The 20,884-nt window shown below is 53.8% G+C and overlaps 1 protein-coding gene across 1 annotated transcript in view; it reads left to right on the top strand.

The window, feature by feature from the left end:
• LOC122364977 (hornerin-like) overlaps positions 1-20,884 on the top strand; it is a 34,559-nt gene that overhangs the window by 2,682 nt on the left and 10,993 nt on the right. The window contains exons 2-4 of the mRNA XM_043335818.1: positions 12,129-16,375; positions 16,807-16,867; positions 19,022-19,239. Coding sequence (XP_043191753.1) covers positions 12,129-16,375; positions 16,807-16,867; positions 19,022-19,239 — 4,526 coding nt within the window. The remainder of the gene's footprint in view (positions 1-12,128; positions 16,376-16,806; positions 16,868-19,021; positions 19,240-20,884) is intronic.

Genomic DNA, 20,884 nt, shown 5'->3' with positions numbered 1-20,884 from the left:
ACTTTAGTCTTGTTCTGCTGTTCAACAGCCATGAGAGGGATCAGCCCGCGCGGCGGCCCGTCCACCGTCTCGTCGTACGGCTCCAGCCAGCCGTTGTCGATCCATGTACGGAGTTCAGCATCAAACTCCTGCCGTGCCTCGGCCGGCACGCCGTACTGGGGGACACCGTTCCTCAGGCACCCTGGCTCCGCCCCGTTCCGCCACTTCCACGCCACCGTCCAGTGTTGACTTTTCGCGTCATAAGTGACCGTGAAGTCTCGCTCTTCCACGGTCAACGCCGGGGGCGTCACGGCGCTGCAACAGGACCCAGTGATGCAGGGCGCCGTCATACCGTACGTCGACGATCTGTGCGTCAATGAGGACGTGGTGAGCGCGGAGCGCGTGATCGCCCACTTCGCGAGCTATGGGCTCCAGTGTAAGCCGCCGGAGCGGGCTGCGGACGGAGCGCGGCTGCTGGGACTGCGTGTGGAGCCAGTCGGGGGTGGGCTGGCCTGGAGGCGTGACAACCCAGTCGGCTCACCGCCCGCGGCAATGACGCGGCGCTCCGTGTTTTCATGGTGTGGTCGTATCGTGGAGCGGAACCACCGCAGTGTCAAAGTGATCGCGGCGCGGAAGAAGTGTGGCATCGGAGAGGCCGTGCACCTGTACAATATCACGCCCCGTGACGGCGGGACGGCGGCTGAGGCGCCCGCCAACGGCATCTACCGCTACCCTGTGAGGGACGCCGTGAGACAAAGAGCTACCGCCGGAGCGTCCGAGGAGGCCGTGATAGGACGGCCGCCAGCCCGGCAGGAGGGCGATTTCCAGGTGGGGGACGCCGTGTGGGTGAGGCGGCCGGGCACCCGCTGCACCGAGCGGTCGGTTCGAGGAACGGTGTCTGGCGTGGTGTCGCCGCAGGTGGTTGAAGTGGGCGGCGTGCCTTGGCACATCAGAGACCTCCGCCACTGCGGTGACACCGGGGGACCAGCAGCAGGCCCTCGGACCCCCGACCGGGGCAGCGGGGGCCCACAGGAAGCGGAGGAGGACCGTGCCGGGTCCCCGATCGTCATGACATTCGGTTATGAGGGCGATGGCGCGCCGGGGCGCCCGGTGGAGGAGGCTGATGATGCGGGTGGTGAATGCGGCCGGTCTGAGAGCGACAGCGGCGAAAGGGTGGTGCGCCGAGGTCAGCGTAATCGGCGGCCGCCTGACTTCTTCGGCCACGTGGTGCCGATTGATGCGTTAAACAGCAGCAGCGGAAGTGATGATCTTGAGGATCAGGGTGAGGTGTAGTCTGTGTCTTAGTCATTGCGTGGTTCGAGCGATGATGGTGCGCGTCGTATTGCGAGCCAGGGTCTTATGGCGACGGTGAGTCGGCGGAGGGAGAAATTGATCAGTACACTCAGATGCCTCTATTCACACCCGTACCCGCTCGTGTCCCGGAGCGCACTGCCCGGCTTCACCACATTAGCCTAGATCATACCTCTGTACACGTCATATCACGTCATATCACGTCATTCTGAACCCTAGACAAAGGCTGATCAATTTCTCCCTCCGCCGACTCACCGTCGCCATAAGACCCTGGCTCGCAATACGACGCGCACCATCATCGCTCGAACCACGCAATGACTAAGACACAGACTACACCTCACCCTGATCAATTTCTCCCTCCGCCGACTCACCGTCGCCATAAGACCCTGGCTCGCAATACGACGCGCACCATCATCGCTCGAACCACGCAATGACTAAGACACAGACTACATAAGGCTCCCGATGAATCACGCAAAAACTAAGTCAAACATTATCTTGTAATTGAAAAAAAAACTTGCAGAACAATTATGTCAAAATCAGCTGACATAATTGTTCTGCAATTACCGCACCGAAAAACACTGCCAAACGATAAAGAATGCGTAACAAAACACAGCTACCAAAGGTAGCAAACAACTCTTTTATCCCCCGTTTCACGGCCAACTCATCGTCACGACCCGTGGCGTTACGGCGTCACGAGCCGTGTTGCCGCGTCGTCACGATCCAATCGTGACCTTTGTGGTCGTCCGTGAGTGTGCCAGTCCTCAGTCGTGACGCGCTGTCACTGGACAGTAGACACCGACCCCGCTGTCGTGACGAGCTCTATGCCATTGGACACCGGATGCCTCTGTCGCCACTGGGGTCACGGGGCGCTGGTCACCACCGCTCGTGCCGTCCGATGGGCCCGGGTGGTTTCCTGACACCCATGGCGTGCGTGTGTGAGTGGGATCACATAACAGGATCACAGATCAGTGACCACGCGCCGCTCGTGTCGAGAATCAGTCACGGTGGATCACTTCACTGCCGCTGTCACGCGGGTTATGTCATCATGGCTTCACTGGACAGCATGTGTGTATGCACATCCATGCATACAATCCTCCCTGCCTGAGGCTGTTCGGCAGCCGCCTGTGCAGCGGCGCGGCGGCGTGTGAAAACTCACTGACGCTAATCGACGCCACATGCAATGTGCCGTGCCACCGGCGGTGCGCACTCGACTCGGCAAGTCTCTCCGGCCATTGTTGAACGGGCTACGGGTGCTAATTGAAGGAGACATTTTTACTGACGGCGTGACACGGAGCGCATGGCGCATCCTGCAACACCAGGCGCTAATTTTTGTGCATTCCTTGGAGGCATCGTCGGCAGTTTCTGATTGGTGGTGCCTCATCCTAAGCACTCAATAAGTGGGCAAGTAAGAATGAGAGACACCTGCTGAGACAGCTAGACAAATGACAGACTTCAATGCAGAGGCGCTTTCGCTTTCAGTCGTACCCATTCAAAGTCATTCTGATCGGTTAGCCGTCGGGTTATTCAAAGTGTGAATCACTCGCATCGATTACACCTCATCGAACTTATTATATGTAATCATCCGCCTCATTTTGTCGGCATTTAACCACCATCGGGACACCCACCGACAATATCGGTCGCTGGCTGCCGGCTGGTCTATCGTTGGTCACCCCAACGCTAATTTCGGTCACTGACTGACCTATCGTTGGTCACTGGCGCCAATTTCGGTCACTCGCTGACCGTCACCGGTTTTAATCGCCGACTGATCCGCGCCAATTTCGGTCGTCACTGACTGCTGGACAGCTATCACGCACAGCTGTTGTGCAGCCGCTGTGAGAGACTCCTTACAACCGCCGAGATATGAAGGACGCGCGGGCAGACGGACGACGCTTTCCTTTTCACCTCAGACGGAGGAGTTGGGCAGGCGCGACACGGAACTGATTTATACAGGTGGGGTGGCGTCTCGAAACCGAGCTACAGGTGGGGCTCGAGGTAAAGTTACTAAGGTGGTACGGGGTCGAGATACGGGCTGAGCCACAGTCCTATACGGAACTGAGTTACGGCTTCGAATGTAAGTACGTATACGTGACTTACCTACAAATAGGTATGGGGCCAAGTAAAAAAACGTCCATACGAGAACACGATAAGGGCTTTCAGCTAAGGGTAAAGGGCGTGGCATGGACCTCCACCTGGTCCATGCCTCGGCTCGGGAGAGGGGGAGCATTGGTCTTTTCGCTATCGCGAAAGCGGTGAGGATACGTTCAGTGACGGCAAGCCTAGCAGAGGTGTGAAGGAGGCGGGGGCGGCAGTGCAGTCGCTCGCTGGCCACTTGCACCGCCCCCGGTCTCCCCTCCGGGCGAAGGTGCAAACGGTGCAGCGCGTGAGAAAACTCGGGACTGTTTGCGGACGTGGGTGCTCCCGTTTCGACTGTAGGGCGAGCAGAAAGTCTAGCGCGCTACTCCGCGGGAAAGGAGGGAAAGATAGAAAGGAGAGCCTCTGGGTGATTTATGAGTTTGTCGCATGCAGCGGCAGTTTGCAGTCCAACTAGTACAAGAGAATGTAATCAAAACGACCAGTTGGGATAGCATCCATAGGTGAAATGAGGGCGCACTGCCTTATCCGAAAGCGTCTTCCTTAGAAAAAGAGGATGAGTGTAACCAAAATTACTTTTGGTGAAACCACGAATCTGAAGAATCTGAGGTTAAAGTTAAGTGCCAGAGGCAAAAAAAGAAATGTAGGTAGAGGTATTTAATTTCTGAAGAGGGTCATCAGCATCATTGCTTTGAGTTCTCTTACACAAATATCGTTAACAAGCTCGAGAAAAAATCGATAGTTTCTGTTTGTTTTGTCTCCCAAACAGGAAAACAAGCATTTGTTTCTATGAGCGCCAAAGACGGAGCTCCAGCTGTTTAACAAGGCGTGTTCACCAGGCATCACCAGCAGTGAGGGAGTTGTTTAATGGTCTGGTAGTTATGGGTGGGAAAAACGCCAGGAACAGGGTGCTTAGGACTATACCGAATGTCTCTGCAGTTGCAAAGGAGTTCATGAACTGCGTCCAAACTGCTCCGGAACTGTTCTTTGTACCTATAGGTAGCGACCATTTTCAGTCAAGAAATGAACCGTTTGATCTATAAATAGCACACACAAAGTTTAAGTACTGAATTAGAATCCACTGCTTAGAGAAAATCACAAGAATTAGATGAATGCGGTATATCAGCTGTTGTCCTCGTCATCTAGGTATCCGGGTTGGGTCTAGCACGATGACTTCGATGTGGCAAGGGATGCATCATCACTCATATCTCTCTCTCTCTCATCTCTCTCTCTCTCTCTCTCTCTCTCTCTCTCTCTCTCTCTCTCTCTCTCTCTCTCTCTCTCTCTCCTCTCCTTCTCTCTCCTCTCTCTCCTTTCTCTCTCTCTCCCTCTCTCTCTCCTTTTCTCTCTCTCTCCTTTTCTCTCTCTCTCTCTCTCTCTCTCTCTCTCTCTCTCTCTCTCTCTCTCTCTCTCTCTCTCTCTCTCTCTCTCTCTCTCTCTCTCTCTCTCTCTCTCTCTCTTATTTTTCATTCTTTAACTTACATAATACAAAGTTCTAACACCGTAAGAAGACATGTAGTATTAAAGCATTACCACAATTACACATCATAATTAGCCAACTCTCAACTGCTCCATTGCAACCGACCCTGGTGATTATTACAAGCTGAGAATAGCGCCGTCACGTTCTTAGCCTCCCTGAGCGCCGCTCCGGGCCCTCAGTATCGCGAGTCTCCCGCCAGCTGTCTGACGACCCGTGGCGGGCCCGGCAGTGACTAGGACCGAGTTCTGGGCTCGAGGAGCTTTCTCGCAGCTGGTCTCAGTATGTGACAGGCCTGTGCCTCTCTGGCTCGGTAGCCTTGTGTGGTATTCCAACAGCCAGATCAGTGTAGGCATGCAGCGACCTCAGTGAACAGGTAGCGTGCCTTACCCACTCGAGACTAATTAGATGTCGTATGACCGTGATGATGATGATAGTGAGATGGCAGGGACCTGTGGATGTGTCTGGTCCTTAGTGAGCTCGTTGGTGGCTGGAGCGTCGTCATTCCAAAGTGCACGGAAGCCTTTCTGCTGTGAAATATTTGCCTATTGTCCCGCGCTTTTATTGAAGAGATTGTGTTGTAGAAATATGGTCGGTCGTGTTGCACATACCCGCATGATTCACGAGACCCTAGACACAGTCACTCGTTGAACTCCAACAAACAGTAACGCAATGCCGAGCCGGTTGCGTACGGCGGCGCCGGTACCCATCGCATTTCGAACGCACAGCGTCTGAGATAATGACCTACAGAGCGGCGGCCGGCGGCGGCGGATGGCCCGGAACCTCCCTCCTCTCTCCCCTCCCCTCCCATCCTCTCCCTCGGGCACCGTTTGGTAACGGAGCACCTTTCGTTGGCGGCCGGCGCGGCGTCCCGGCCTTGACCTGTGACCTGTCGATTAACCGACCGGCCGCGCCGCGCAGTGAGTGGGACAGGGAACGTTCACTCTCAGCCGCTCTGCCGCTGCCGCTCGGCTCGGGTCAGAGGTCAGAGGTCAGGGGTCAGGGGTCAGGGGGCGTGGAGAGTCAGAGGGTGTGATCGGCGCGGAGAATGCCGCTTCCGATCAACTGGAACAGTGGTTATATAATACATATACCTAATGAGGTTTTTTGGCACAGCTCAGTTCCCAATTTACATCGTCAAAGTTTTGCAATGAATGTTCTGCTCTTTTATTAAAGAAGGATTAAAGACAACAGTAAAGTAACAAATATGTTATCTCGCCAATTAACTACATCACAGACTTCTCTATATAGAGAAGTATGTCACTGTATGTGACTACATAGATCGGTAGGTGTGCCACTGCAGAATGTGCGTTTCATTGTGATCACAGATTGTTGGAAGTGCCGTCCGTCTGCAAACATGCCTGAAGGACGAACGAGACAGTGAAGGTAGCCAAAGGCCGTCTGCCCGCCTTACTCAAGCGCTGCAGCTGACTCTCCCTCTAACGCAGTATCATAGTCACTGCACTGGCTAACTGGTAAAATATTGTGCAAGACCCGAGCGCCACATGGGGCGTTTGCATTAGAGCCTAAGGAGACACTTTCGATCGACTCGACGGTACTCGCAGACCGCAGTAATCGCCATGAGAAAAAAGATCGGCAAACATCTGCTCGATTGATCTCATGTATTATCCAATGCTGTCTTCAATCACCATCCGTTCGCTCATTTTTAAGCGTTTGACGCATATGCAGTCAGCGATCATGGCCCAAGTAATGCGTCTGATAGCATGTTGTGCGTTGAATGACCGTAGAAAGTAAGTCTTAACATCAAGCTGGGAACCCCAGAATGAATGACAAAATGAGGTTCTCATGGAAATCTCCTCGGCAACGCACAGCGCAGCATAACATAGCAGTTTCACTTTTGATTTGCCGACCCATGACGTTGTTTCATGCAATGACGTGGTCTATCAAAATGTTGAACAGCCGGTGCATCGCACTGCGCCCCTGACACCAAGATGTTGTGTTTAAAGATGTCGTAGGCTCGTATTAGCATTCAATTGCCGCCAACTAGGCTGTCTTCAACTCCTCCAGCTGCATGTCAGGCGCACAGAAATCGTCCTTCATTTATCATTTTCGCATAAGATTCAATTGTCAAAAGAGACAGAGAAATCGCAGTGCCACCATCTTTACAGATGCCAGCTGGTGATGGCTCTAGTCTGCCCTGAATATACGCGAGCGCTCGCCGCTCACCTTACACACACCCGTAAAAGCCCGTGGTCCGTACGCTCAACGTCACCGTTTCTCGCGCCATACGCAGCCGCAAAAGTGATAACCGATGACGGCAACCTTCCACGTCATCATGCGTCTCCTTCGTCCCTGCCTTCACCCACGCCTACAACAGAGAGACAGCCGTCCTCTCCACACACAGATAGACAGACAGGCAGACAGACAGACATACAGACCCATGGAGCCGTCGCGCGGGTGGTCACATGGCCCGAGAGATGACCATCTGGCGTGCCGCCGGCTTTCATCCCGTTTCACCGCGGCCGCCGGTCACCGCGACACGTGCTGCTGGGAGCGGGGGGTGTGCTGGAGGGGGGATAAGCCCGCCACACGTGCCGCTGGAAGGGGGGGGTGCTGCAGGAGGGATAAGCCCGCCACACGTGCTGCTGGGAAGGGATGTGGAGGGGGTGACAGACCCGCGGCATGTCTCGCGGAAAACAGTGACGGGTGAAGTGTGAAGACAGACGCGGACAAAGTTGTCAGGTGCCGTGATCGCGGCGAGGAACAGTGGAACAATAGGGGAGGGTGATCGCAGAGATCACTTCCCTTTCTGTCCTCACTAAAGGGCCAGTTACGGTAGGCTAGCTCACAACAGCTCCTGGCTTCATACCACCTCTATTGTGCGCTGCTAGGGGCCACCCTTGGTGACCGAACCAGGATGCACGCGGTGCCCACTTTGTCCGTGTCAGAACACCCGGTGGGATGTTCACACGGATGACGCTTTCTGAATGATTGGATATTTGGAGCGACCGCAGTAGCTCTGTAATTATCCATGTGGGTCGCTTGTCGCTCTGGTTTTGAACACGATGGATGGATTTGCGACGACCTCCGGCTTCGGAGCAGAGTCCGAGGGCTAGACGGTCGGTTTCCCCGCCCCTGGTCTTTTTTTCAACCCATTGCTCGGGCTCCGCTGTTTTACTTGAACACTGTGGCTCCTTAGTGCACCTGCACTTACAGGCAGAGCTGCAGTGTGCACTTATCAACCATTTCCGTGATCTTATTGTGTGACGCTATAGGCTAGCCAAGCGATCATGTAAACACAGTTATTGACAGAATAACATTTAGTTTCACTGTGCATTGATGTCTCACTTTACATACCGCACCTGGTAACTACCCGTCCTCGGCATCACTCCAAGACAATTTGTTATTTCCACTTGGCCGGGCACGGGCACGCCGCGAATCGGGCTGCGGACAAACCTTTTGTGTTGATCAGTCCGGCCGGGGTGTGAGGGAAAGTGTCCGGCTGGTCCGAGTCCGGAGCGGAGCAGGAGCCACCTGCGCTGCTACTGTATGCACGGAACACAAATCTTACAGCTGCAGTCTCGCCGTGGCACGGTGTATCGCGGCTTCATGCAAAGCACGGTGATTTCCGGTGAATATTATCGTGAGAGTGTGAGAAAAGCCGAAAGCTTCGTGGTCACCTACGAGAGGCCATCTTAGCTTCAAGAAAACGCTAATCCATTTGAGGCACAAGGCAGCCACTCGCAATTACCGATCGCTCATTTCGTAAATGCGGCGTCGTGACAGATGTTTAAGCTTCACCGCCTTGTGGAGGGACTACTCGTTGCTTCGTTGTTGCCGTTTTATTACGGACAGGTAAACTACCAAGGAAGTCGAGAGTCGTTTCGCAAAGGCAGATCAGGTAATGGCCACATGGGCTACAGAGACCAGGATGAGTGTCCGTGTCGCTGCCTTATGTCAGCTCAGTCAACCGGAAAGCGGGGCTTGCAAAATTGTCCGCCAGACAACGGCCCAGATGTGACACAACGGCACGGTTTGGTAAGGTGAGACTGCCAATCGCTGGAAGGTGTCACAGCTAATGGATGTCCAGAACGAAGTGGTTATGGTAGCGAGTGTTGTCGCTAAGTGGTGTTCATGAAACGATCAAGCGAAAGCACCCAGTCTGATCGCACAAAAAAGATATTGGTTTATCATAAGGCGGGTTTATAAAGTACATCGAATTAAAACGCCAAACAGGTATGGACAGGCCAGTATTAAGAAGCGCTCGTCTATGCCAGGAGTGCCTGAAAGCTCGTATTCTTATTGGTGCCGATCGAGTTTAGAGCAGTGTAACACCTTTAGAGCATGGTGTGACAGTGTGGTCATAAGTGGTTAAATCACATGTTTGGCCTCTGCAACTTTCGTAATCGATGTGGTTTTAGTTTACCGCACAAGCGCCACGTGAAAAACTGCAGAGGCAGCGGATGAACGATGCGGTGGCAACCACATGCGGTTTGGAAAAGCGTGCTCTGACAATATGACGGACCCGTGAAAACGCGCAGGGTGGAAAACGACACCGTGCTGGGAACTTTATTTCAAGTTTAATAATACCACTTCAACGTGCTGGCGAGTGTGACGGGTTTACACAGTAGTGCTGGCGTTAATGTCACCCCCGGTATCCAGACAGGCGCAATCTGCGCGCGGTACAATGACTTGCCATAGGCCAGCGGCTTCCAGCAGAGGCGTCATGTTTGTAACATGACTTCTGTGGCTCTGATGACACATTTTTAGGGAGGTGAAAAATGTGCAAAAATTCAGCGAGTTTCACTTAGATCCAAGACAATTTATTTCCTGAAAATCACGAGTCATGTAATGTGTGCAATCTGTGTTTATCATAATATCATTATTTTATTTTACTTTCAAGTTGGAATTTATTTTGTCTTGTGAAATTGACCTTGACTGAAGCTTCAAGACCTGCCTTTTGCAAAGTCCATCAATCTAAGTTAAGTGATTTAATCCCCATCATTATCTTTCAACATGTATGAACTGAAAATCCACTGTCGATGACAGCACGATCTTCCCATTATGCACGAGCTACAAACGGCCATTGTACGCATAACCCACAAATTGTACATGGGAAGGGCCCATGCTCCCCTGCGCATGGCGTTTCGCTCGCAACGTCAGCGTTCGTCAGCGGCAGTGACGACAACCACTACCCAGGCCGGCGCACACGAGACCGGCCGTTTCGGCTGCGTGAACGCAAAATACATCTTCCTGGGAGATTCCCACGCTTCAGTTTCACTGCCTGAGTCGGCGCCGCGCTGGGCGGGGGCGGCGGCGCGGGCGGCGCGGGCAGCGGGGGCGGCGGCGGCGGATCCCACGGTGGAGGTGCGGGAGGAGTCGGCACGCACGCGGCATCCTCGACCATTAGTGTCCATCATTGGCTCTCTGTGATCGTCTTGGTGGACAGCGGACGATATCCCGCCCCCCGTTATTGGCGCTACGTGCCAGACGGGAGAAATCTGCAGGCCAGGAGACGGGCGAGTCACTGCAGGACTATCCCGCTATGTTTGCCTTTTATTTACAGGCGAAAGAAGGTAGGTAACCCTAATAAACGGAGTAGCTGAAAGTGTTATGCTTTGTGGCCAAGTTTATTTCATTTTTTCCCCTGACTGAACGACTTGTATATTAGTTTCTCTTTTCGACTTAATCCGTCCAATTTCTGTCCTATTCTCGATTTATCCCAGAGTGAGATCCTTTCTAACCACAAACGAACTGAATCTGAAAGTCCTTCACGAACCGAGCATGATCGTCTTTCCTCCAGCATTAGCGCCACTTCTGACGGTTGAGAGGCCGTCCCGTCATCGTCACGTCATCAGTGACGCATCCTCGTCCATTTGGTGGTCCTCATCATCTCCAATCAAGGCGATCCGTCACGACCCGGCGCCGCGCGTCCGTTCGGCTCAGCGCCCTGCTGACCGCAGAACAGCACCACAAACAAACGACGTCATCGCGTCATCGAGCCGGCTCGGCCGGTCACGTGGTCAGGCGGCGACAGTGTGGGAGTCGGTTCCTTCCGTCACGTGACATGACCACTGGGTAGGGAGGTGTGACGCGGGTGACACAGTGGTAGACACAAGGATCGTAGGCGCTCTACCGTACTGCGTGGTTACACACCGGATGGGAATGGTGACGGTGAACCCACAAAGGCCGTGGAGGGGCAGCACTGATGGCCAGGAGTTCTGGGTCACAGCGCGGTCACTGGACTGAGGATGGATGACATGTAAACATTGGCGAGGTCAAGTTTAACTGGTAATTGGTAGCCGCGGTTAGTTTGGTAATCTGGTGTTAACTGGCGGTCGCTTATGAGGGCATTTATGTCGTGTTTATCACATTGGGGTAGTTGTTAATAGGCCGCATACGTGTTATTAGGCGTATTTCTTATAAATAACCGTGACATATTCATTTATGTCGATGAACACCTAACAAATACCTATTGTATTTCTTTTCGTTTTGCTTTGATCTTAACATAATGGATAGGTGCATAATGTATATGTACGTTCCGCCTTACCTATAGGTATCCATTACCATTACTTATGACTCGGGTCCCAGAACTTACAAAAACGATCGAACAAATGCGATTAAAATCGTTTTATATGTTTAGTACCCGGGAGATCTCAATAAATTTGTCAAACACACCTTATTCACACGCCAGAAAGTTTGTCACGTAAGAGCATTGAAAGGACCGTCTACACACGGCGTCCAATCAGGCGTCACTCGTCGTTTCAGCATGCTCAGCCTCACACTGAACGGAGACCTTATGACGACACAGGTCAGACTTCATAACGGAGACAAATGATGATTGTTGCCCAACCGGGACTAGTGTTTGTCCGTAACTCTGGTGGAATATGCATAATTCATGGGGTGATGGCACCGCGAGGATGGTATTTCACAGAGGTGGCGCCGAGACAGTATCTTCGACCACATATCCTGTGCCCAAACATCTGAACTTCAGTTGAGCAAGCCCTGCGCCTAACTCATGAGAGATCATGATGAGACATTATGACGAGGAACTTTTTTTAACCGTTTGTGTGTCCACACCGAAGCACAATACCTACATATGACTTAACATAATAAATTTGTCGACAACGCTATCTATTAGAACATACATGCCCAAAGATGAACCAAATTTTACAAAACCAAATCATTTATATACTTCTTGCCTACACAGACTTGAGACCTTTCTTGTACCTATCATCGAACTCATTTTGCCCCGGATTTATCTCGCGCCACTCTGTCTAAGACTGACGGTTGTCTCCTTCCTCCGCAGATGCTCCTCCTGGCTGTCGTGGCCGCGTGCGTGGCCACAGCAGCGGAGGAACACCACCGAGAGAGGCGAGGCCTCTTCGGGCTCTTCGGCAAAAAGCGCTCCGGCCGAGGGCGTGGCCACGGACATGGCGGCAGAGGCCGAGGCAGGGGCAAAGGTCACGGTGGCAAGGGACGCGGACGCGGCAGGGGGCGGGGTCATGGACGACCCTCGACCAGCTATGGTCCGCCCTCAACCAGTTACGGCCCTCCGTCTACGAGCTACGGACCACCTCCGTCAACCAGTTACGGTCCTCCGCCTTCCACTAGCTATGGTCCCCCACCTTCCACTAGCTATGGTCCTCCACCTTCCACAAGTTATGGTGCTCCGTCTGGCGGTCACGGAGGTGGAGGCGGTGGACACGGAGGTGGAGGCGGTGGACACAGCGGAGGTGGTGGATATAGCGGAGGTGGAGGCGGTGGACACAGTGGAGGAGGCGGTGGACACAGCGGAGGTGGAGGCGGTGGACACAGCAGTGGACACGGAGGTGGAGGCGGTGGACACAGCGGAGGCGGTGGATATAGTGGAGGCGGAGGCGGAGGACACAGCAGTGGAAGCGGCGGATATGGCGGAGGTGGAGGCGGTGGACACAGTGGAGGAAGTGGAGGAGGCGGTGGATATAGTGGAGGCGGAGGCGGTGGACACAGTGGAGGAAGTGGAGGAGGCGGTGGATATAGCGGAGGCGGAGGCGGAGGACACAGTGGAGGAAGTGGAAGCAATGGTGGAGGCTACGGCGGGGGATCGGGAGGAAACATCGACGTATCTGCTTCCTGTAAGGCTTGCAGTGAATTTAAGTGGGTGCCGATTCCGGGACCGAGTGGCGGCAACAGGCAGCCAAAGCAGAGCTACGGAGCACCGGCGCAGCCCCAGCAGAGCTACGGAGCACCAACACAACCTGAACAAAGTTATGGAGCACCAGCGCAACCAGAGCAAGGTTATGGAGCGCCAGCACAACCTGAGCAAAGCTACGGAGCGCCAGCACAACCTGAACAAAGCTACGGAGCGCCAGCACAACCCGAACAAAGCTACGGAGCGCCAGCGCAGCCCGAACAAAGTTACGGAGCGCCAGCGCAGCCCGAACAAAGCTACGGAGCGCCAGCACAACCCGAACAAAACTACGGAGCGCCAGCGCAGCCCGAACAAAGTTACGGCGCGCCAGCACAGCCTCAGCAGAGTTACGGAGCTCCTGAGCAGTCTCAGCAAAGCTACGGAGCGCCAGCACAGCCTCAGCAAAACTACGGAGCTCCAGCACAACCTCAGCAAAGTTACGGAGCGCCAGCACAGCCTCAGCAAAACTACGGAGCTCCAGCACAACCTCAGCAGAACTACGGAGCGCCAGCACAGCCCCAGCAAGACTATGGAGCTCCTCAGCAAGCCACTCCTCAAAAAGACTACGGCCCTCCGTCCCAGCCTCAGCAGAGCTACAGCTCCCCGCAACCTTCCCAGCCTCAGCAGAGCTACAGCTCCCCTCAAACCTCCCAGCCTCAGCAAAGCTACAGCTCCCCGCAACCGTCCCAACCTCAGCAGAGCTACAGCTCCCCGCAACCTTCCCAGCCTCAGCAGAGCTACAGCTCCCCTCAGCCAGCCCAGCCTCAGCAGACCTACAGCTCCCCTCAAACCTCCCAACCTCAGCAGAGCTACAGCTCTCCTCAAACCTCCCAGCCTCAGCAGAGCTACAGCTCCCCTCAACTGTCTCAGCCTCAGCAAAGCTACAGCTCCCCACAACCGTCCCAACCTCAGCAGAGCTACAGCTCACCCCAGCCTTCCCAGCCTCAGCAAAGCTACAGCTCCCCTCAGCCAGCCCAGCCTCAGCAGAGCTACAGCTCCCCTCAACCAGCCCAGCCTCAACAGAGCTACAGCTCCCCGCAAGTTCAGAACATTGTCAGCCAGCCGATCAGTCTGCAGCCACAGCCACTGCCGCAGCTCTCCAGCTCTGGCTTCGTTCAGCAGGCGAACCAGGATTACGGAGCTCCTCAGCAGCAGGACATCATCAGCCAGTCACAGGCCAACAGCTTCACTTCGCAGCAAAGCTTTGGCGCCCAACAGACGTTCGGTCAGCAAATTAATAGCGATTACGGTGCTCCGCAGCAGGGAGATGTGATCAGTCAGCCGCAAACAAACAATTTTGCTGCCCAACAGTCGAGCTTTGGTCAACAGGTGAATCAGCAGTACGCGGTTCCTCAGCAGCAAACATTTAGCTCCCAACAGAGCTTTGGCTCTCAATCCAGCTTCAGTCAGCCAATCAACCAAGACTATGGTGCCCCGCAACAGCAGGATATTGTCAATCAGAATCAAGTCAGCAGTCTGGGCTCTCAGCAAGGTTTCAACCAGCAAGCGAATACCAACTACGTTGCACCGCAACAGCAAAGCTTTGGCTCCCAGCAGAGCTTTGGCCAGCAGGTGAACCAGGATTATGGTGCGCCGCAGCAGCAAGACATTGTCAGCCAATTCCAGGCAAACAGCTTCTCTGCTCAGCAAGGCTTTGGTCAGCAGGCGTCTTCTGTGCAGCCGGGCGGCTTTTCAAACCAGTTTGTCGGCTCCACGGCACAGAGTGTTGGCAATGGAGCGTCTTCCTCGGGGCGTCAGCCGGGTCAGGAGTACGGACCTCCCGTCTCCAACGACATCCTCACCGGACCCCTGCCGGCAGGGGTGTCCGTCATCGGCAGCTCCGCCCGGTCACCGTCCTCCTCCCAGCCGCCACGGCAGGGGTACGGACCTCCGGCCGGAGACAGCCTGCTCGGGGGACAGTCCTCTGGCGGGAATCTGCAGAGCTCCACCGCCTCCGCGACACAGACCGTCAACGGCTTCGGTCCTCTCTCAGAGTCCAGCGTCCTGACGGGCCCCGCTCCGGTCACCCAGCCGCTGTTCCAGGCTCAGCAGAACGTCCAAGGGGCCACTTTCGGACAGGGACAAAATACCCAGGCTCAGAGCGCTGTTTCGACGGAAAGCTATCAGGGATACGGTCCCCCGACGGGAAACAGCGTTGTCACTGGCGAGCAGAACTCGTTCGGAGACATCTCGAGTGGCGCTAGCGGCGGTTTCGTGGCGCAGAACCAAGTGCAGGGAGGTCTGTCTGCAGGGGGAAGCTTCAGCGGCAGCTCCAGCCAGGTGCTGGACCAGGGCTTCATCGCCAACCCTGGCGGCGATGGCAGTGTTGTCCAGGACTACCTGCCTCCGACTGGAAACCAGATTGACTCTCCCCTCGGCCAGACCAGTCAGGGCAACAGTCAGATCTTGGACATTGACATCCGCGGCGGGAGTGCCCTGAACGTCCAGCAGACGGCACAGCAGGGCCAGGTACAGCTACAGCAGCAGCAGCAGCAGCAGCAGCAGCAGCAGCAGCAGCTAGGGGAGGTGCTGACGGCCAATCAGCTGCAGCAGGACGTGCAGAGGCCCCAGCAGGACGACATCATCACTGGCACACGTCTGATCCAGGCACAGGGCGAAGGTCAGGCGACTGTCGACAGCGGAGCGCAGGACGTCCAACAGTTTGTGGACGCTCAGCAGCAGGCAGCCTTCGGTGACGCGTTTACCGGTTCTGAGCTCCAACAGGATCAGCAGCAGTACCAGCAGGACACGTCACCAGAGGCTGGAGCCCTGGACGTGCAGCAGTTTGTGCAGAGCCAGCAGCAGGGAGCGTTCACCGACATCCGCACCGGCTCGCAGATGCAGCAGGAGCAGTCGGTGGAGAGTGGAGCCGAAGCTGTGCAGCAGTTCGTCCAGGAACAGCAGCAGTCGGCGTTCGGTGACGGCTCTCAGCAGCAGGAGGTGGAGCAGGCCCTGTTCGGACAGCCCGTCTCGGGCTCCCAGCTGCAGACCTCCTACGACGACCAGGCTGAGCAGCAGCAGAGCCAGATACAGCAGCAGAGCAACGGCGTTCTCATCGACACCACCTCGAACTCCGACGGACAGCAGACGACGTTCGTGAATAGCCAGGAGGGCTCCTTCGACGCCAACGTCATCGGCGGCAGCCAGAGCGCTGTCGGCGGCAACGTGTTTGGTGGGAGCGTCATTAGTGACGGTCAGACTCAGGTGCAGGGATCGTTCGCCGGTGGTTTTATCCAGGGAGACGGCGGCTCACAGCAGAGTCAGGTGTCCCTGGATGGATCTTCCACCGACCAGCAGGACGGCGCTCTGCAGACCGGCTTTGGAGATGTCGTCACCGGTCAGAGCGACAACGGCTTCTCGGCGTCTGATGGCTTCCAGTCGCAGTGAGTAATGCAGTTTTTGTTGCATGAATTTTTAAACGTTTCTTGTCTCGTATTTAAAGAGCTTTTGTAACGTTAACCGTGACAAAATAAAATTGTTTAGTACTTATGTTATTAATGTTAACATTACCATAATTTACTTGCCTCATTTAATATGCAAATTTAGTACTCCGGTCTACTTTATTTGCTCTGTTTTTGATACTTTTGGGTTGTTTCGTGTTTATGAAATATTCCAACCCTCCCTCGACAGTTATTTCATGCATGTAGTAAATTGCACACAAATCTGTCACTCATCAAATGCATATAAATGACAAAATACCTATAGGTAGAACTAGACATATTGTATTAATTAAGCCCGTGAGATGCATTTATCATAGTCATCTTTGTATAATATAGCGTGTTTACTGTTTAATGTTGATTTTATTTTTCGCCAGAGCCACTGATAATGGCGGTTTCACCCAAACCAGCGTGGGCGGTTCCCAAGACGCATCCCAGGTGAGTCTTCCTTTGATTTATCAGCGAGATATTCCCACGTAAGCCTTTACGGGTACCTATCCGTATTCATGCATGCCTCACATACATGCAAGTACAGTACAATTTCTACCGAGTGCCATCTTTTGCCAGAAAACCAAGAGCAACTCATCAAGGCCCAGCCGTCCTGGCTTATACCTACATTGATTACGTAACACAATTAAATCAGCGTTAAACTGTAGAATCGAAACACACATTGAAACAAATGACTTTTTAATGAACACTTCTCCTTTCTACAGCTGTTCACCAGTTTCGTTTTCGTTCGGACGTTAGACTTGACTGGTTTTCCCAGACGTGCATTGGAGCGGGGAAGAGTAACTTGGGAGCTGATGGGAACTTTAATGACAAGAGACAGCTTGGCGTCATAGAGAACGGCGTGTCGCTTCCTTATCACTGTTACCATTAATAAGGATACGTCATTGTCACGTCACCAGGCTAGCGTCGTTTCTTCAGCAATGTCGCAATGCTTACCTACCTAAAATTATACAGGACGACCGGCATTCGGTTTAATTTTCGTAACGGCTGATATAGGTACCTACACTGTACCCTCCCTAATCTCATTGCATTTTAGCTAGGTAATCGTCAAAATAGGTATGACTCGTTTCTTGGAACCAATAATTAAAAATAAAATACTTTATGAATTTGTATCCTTGTCTCTGCAGCAGACTCTCAGATCAGCCTTGCAGTTGCAAACTCTCACCTCGGCTTATTTGCAGTTGAATGACTACCGGCTCATTAAGTAGCGTACTTCTGCTTTCCGTCGCTGGCATGCTGGGATTCAGAGATCCATAGAGCGTGACATTCTTCCATGCACCAGTGGCTAATTAAACATGTGCGGTAGATTTCAGCAGTCTCGCGGTAGTGACCACGGTTTCCCACCGGTAACAATCCACCCTCAACAGTAACAGTCCACCGTGGTCGTGGCAGACTGTCCCCGGCTGCGCCGAAACGCCTTAGGCTAGCGGCGAAATCGTCATGCGATAAGCAAAGAGGCGTTCGCCGCAGCTATGCCAATCATCGGAGACGTTTCAAGTCTTTTGGTTTACCTGAGGAACCTCAGAGAATGGAGGTTAGGGCTGCTAAGAATGTATTAATTAATGTTTAATGTAGTCGACGCTACCCGAGACACTATCACTCATTTATAATCTCTCATATAATCTCTCTCATCTCATACATAATCTCTTTCTTTTGAGCTGTACTAATCCCAGCTTGGAACATAATCAACCGTCCCTCGGTGTCAATTCCTATTGAGACACAGCTCACCTCAGGTTTCCCAAGGCGCTTCGAGGAGTTTCGGGCACCAGGCGCACGTCACCCCACGATGAGAGCTTGTCGATCACAATTACGTAATTCACAGCCCAGTCTGTTACCGGGCAGTACCTACTCATCGTATACTCAGTGTAAGCGGTTCACCCGGGTGCCTCGCCCAAGAAAACAGCAGGCACATTCTCTTGCTAGATTAACAGGTGTCGAGGAGAGATTCCCTGTAAAATTACCGACTGGAGTGACATGCCATCACGCTCAGTTTAATGCCGTGTCGCGGGCGGTCGGGTTTTCACGGCCGCCAGAGCCTAGTAGCGAGCGGAAATACAGAAACGGTGTGAAACGTGCTTTAGTAAGTCATGCAGATAAATGGTTGGCTCGGATTGCGGGAACTGGTGCGGTGCTAAGCCTCGTTTCTTTCGTATCATGGAGGTAACTGCGAACGACTTGTGGAAAATGTGAAAATCCTGTAATAGTCTGGAAGTTTCCCGAGCGGCTCTCGTTCTCGTTATCACCTCTCTGCATACGGATGATAAAAAGTGACGTTGGATGTAAGTCTCAACCAGATGCGATCGTATTGTTGGCTGTTTGAGTTATGTTGTAAGGAACAGTTGTTCTTTAGACATCCTGAGGTGCCATCGTTGGGGATATAATTGCAGTTTATTTCGTCATAAGCAATGAAACATTTTAGGCACATTAGTTAACTTTAGTCTTTTTCAGTGCACTTTGTAGATCTTCCTATGGGGCTACACCTTCCTGGTCTTGTGACCTCATTTACTACGACATTAAAACGATAAAAATAGTTTCTAGCTACCCACCTAAGCATTTCTTGCCACCTGTTCCATTCTTTTCCAGCAGACGGTTATCAGCGACGGCGGATTTGTCAGCGACCAGACTTTCACCTCCTCCGATGGCTCTTCGGGTCTGGACGTGCGGGCCCAGGGTCAGCTGCTGACCTCGGTCAGCGACCAGGGTCAGCTGCTGACCTCGGTCAGTGACCAGGGTCAGCAGGAGGAGCCGTACGACTACTCGGCGCCGGCCAGCCAGTTCCAGGAGGGACAGCAGCAGACCAGGTGGGCGATCCGTTCGACCTGCTCATACCCTGCTCTCTGTGACTGTCAGTTGGTAGTTGAGGCTGAAGAGCATGCTTAGTTTACTAACCGCCTATATCTGTAGTGCAAATGTGACCTTTGCGGCATGACCTTTCGTATGCTTAGGGCTTTGTGACGTCCGTTTTTTTTCAATGCGTAACAAATAACTCTCGCCTCTCTTGTACCGTATCATGTAATCTTTGCTAATTTTGTTAGACCCCTTCTGCTAGCGCATGAAAATGTTAACATTATTTCTCCTTAAGTGCTAGTTCGGAGTGGCTTTTGCATTTCTGTCCGTCCATGTAGTTGCCATATTGTAGAGTTGAAATGTCGATACAAATGTGATGCTTGATCTCCGTGTGCTGTCTTAGCCTAGTGGTGCTTGCCTACTAACTGTTACGTACCGAGAGTGACTGCTAACTGCCGACGCGCCTATAATACTGACTGACGTGACGGTATGCTCCCGCCAGCGTTGAGATCTACGACTTCGAACTCAACTGGCCGAAGCTCGGTGCCAAGGTGGCCTCAGCTCCCGTCCCTTCCCTCTCCAGCTCCCTCCGCACCCCGCCCCTGCCCCGCCCGCCCTCTCCCTCCTCCGCGCTACCGCCGCGACTCGCCGACTCGCCGAGGTCACCGTCACACTCCCCAGGGCGCAGCACCATCACCGTGTCCCTGGACGTCGGAGACATCCTGAAGCGTACCAAGTCGCCATCGGCAGACCTCAGCCGCAGCTCTGTGCTGCGTTTCACCACCCGGGTGCGCTCCACCATCCTGCCGCACGTCTCGAGCCGGCTGGCGGCGGCTCTGACCTCTCGGCACAGCTCGGCGATGGCTTCTCTGCGAGCCGCCGCCTCCGCGGAGGTCGGGACACCCTCGTCAGGCGGCGCTACCGGAGTCAGTAGGTGGCGCACCGTGCTGCGAGCCAGCGTCCGGCTCACGGCGGCTGACGGGTCCGCCGTCAGGCCGACAGAGACGGTACGACTGCACCTCAGCCCGCCCGTGCCCCTGGAGAAGTTCCGAGTACGGGTCAGACGACCAGGGCGGCTTCAGAGAGCAGAAGAGCCTGCTGGGGACAAGGAGAAGCTTGCTGATGAGCTGGCTGGACCATTTGGAAGGAGGAAAACTGTTGCGAACAGGAGAGAAAAACTGAGAGCCAGAAGGCCAAAGGGTGTATCAGAAAACGTGCGAATGAGACCGGATGGAGGACATAGTTCAAGGCTCGTTACAGAAACTAGTCAAGAAGGCAGCTCGGAGAGCCATGTAAATAGCGTAACTCGCAAGCATAAGTCTAAAGGACCTACAATTAAACCCTTGGATGCCCGAAGGCCTAGCAGCTTGACGCGAAATTCGATCGGCAGACCAGGGAAGTTTGTGTGGCCAGGAACTGGAGCCGGTAACGAGCAGAATAACGCCAAGCCGACGTTAGGACAGGCCGTCAAAGGTGAGCAATCCAAGGAAATAGCGATGTCGCAGAGCTCAAACCATGTCGCAGACTTCCAGCTACCCCTGGGATACCTCCCACCCGATCCTGAAGAAATCCTAAATGAAGCGACGAATTTTATCGAGCCGACAGAAGGTCAATCGGATCTGGAGGACCCCGCTCAACCAGAAACTCTGCCGATCATCT

The sequence above is a fragment of the Amphibalanus amphitrite genome, unplaced genomic scaffold (genome assembly GCF_019059575.1).
Source record: "Amphibalanus amphitrite isolate SeventyFive unplaced genomic scaffold, NRLGWU_Aamphi_draft 000028F_arrow, whole genome shotgun sequence".
Taxonomy (NCBI): Eukaryota; Metazoa; Arthropoda; class Thecostraca; order Balanomorpha; family Balanidae; genus Amphibalanus; species Amphibalanus amphitrite.
This window is presented reverse-complemented; position numbering and strand designations above follow the sequence as displayed.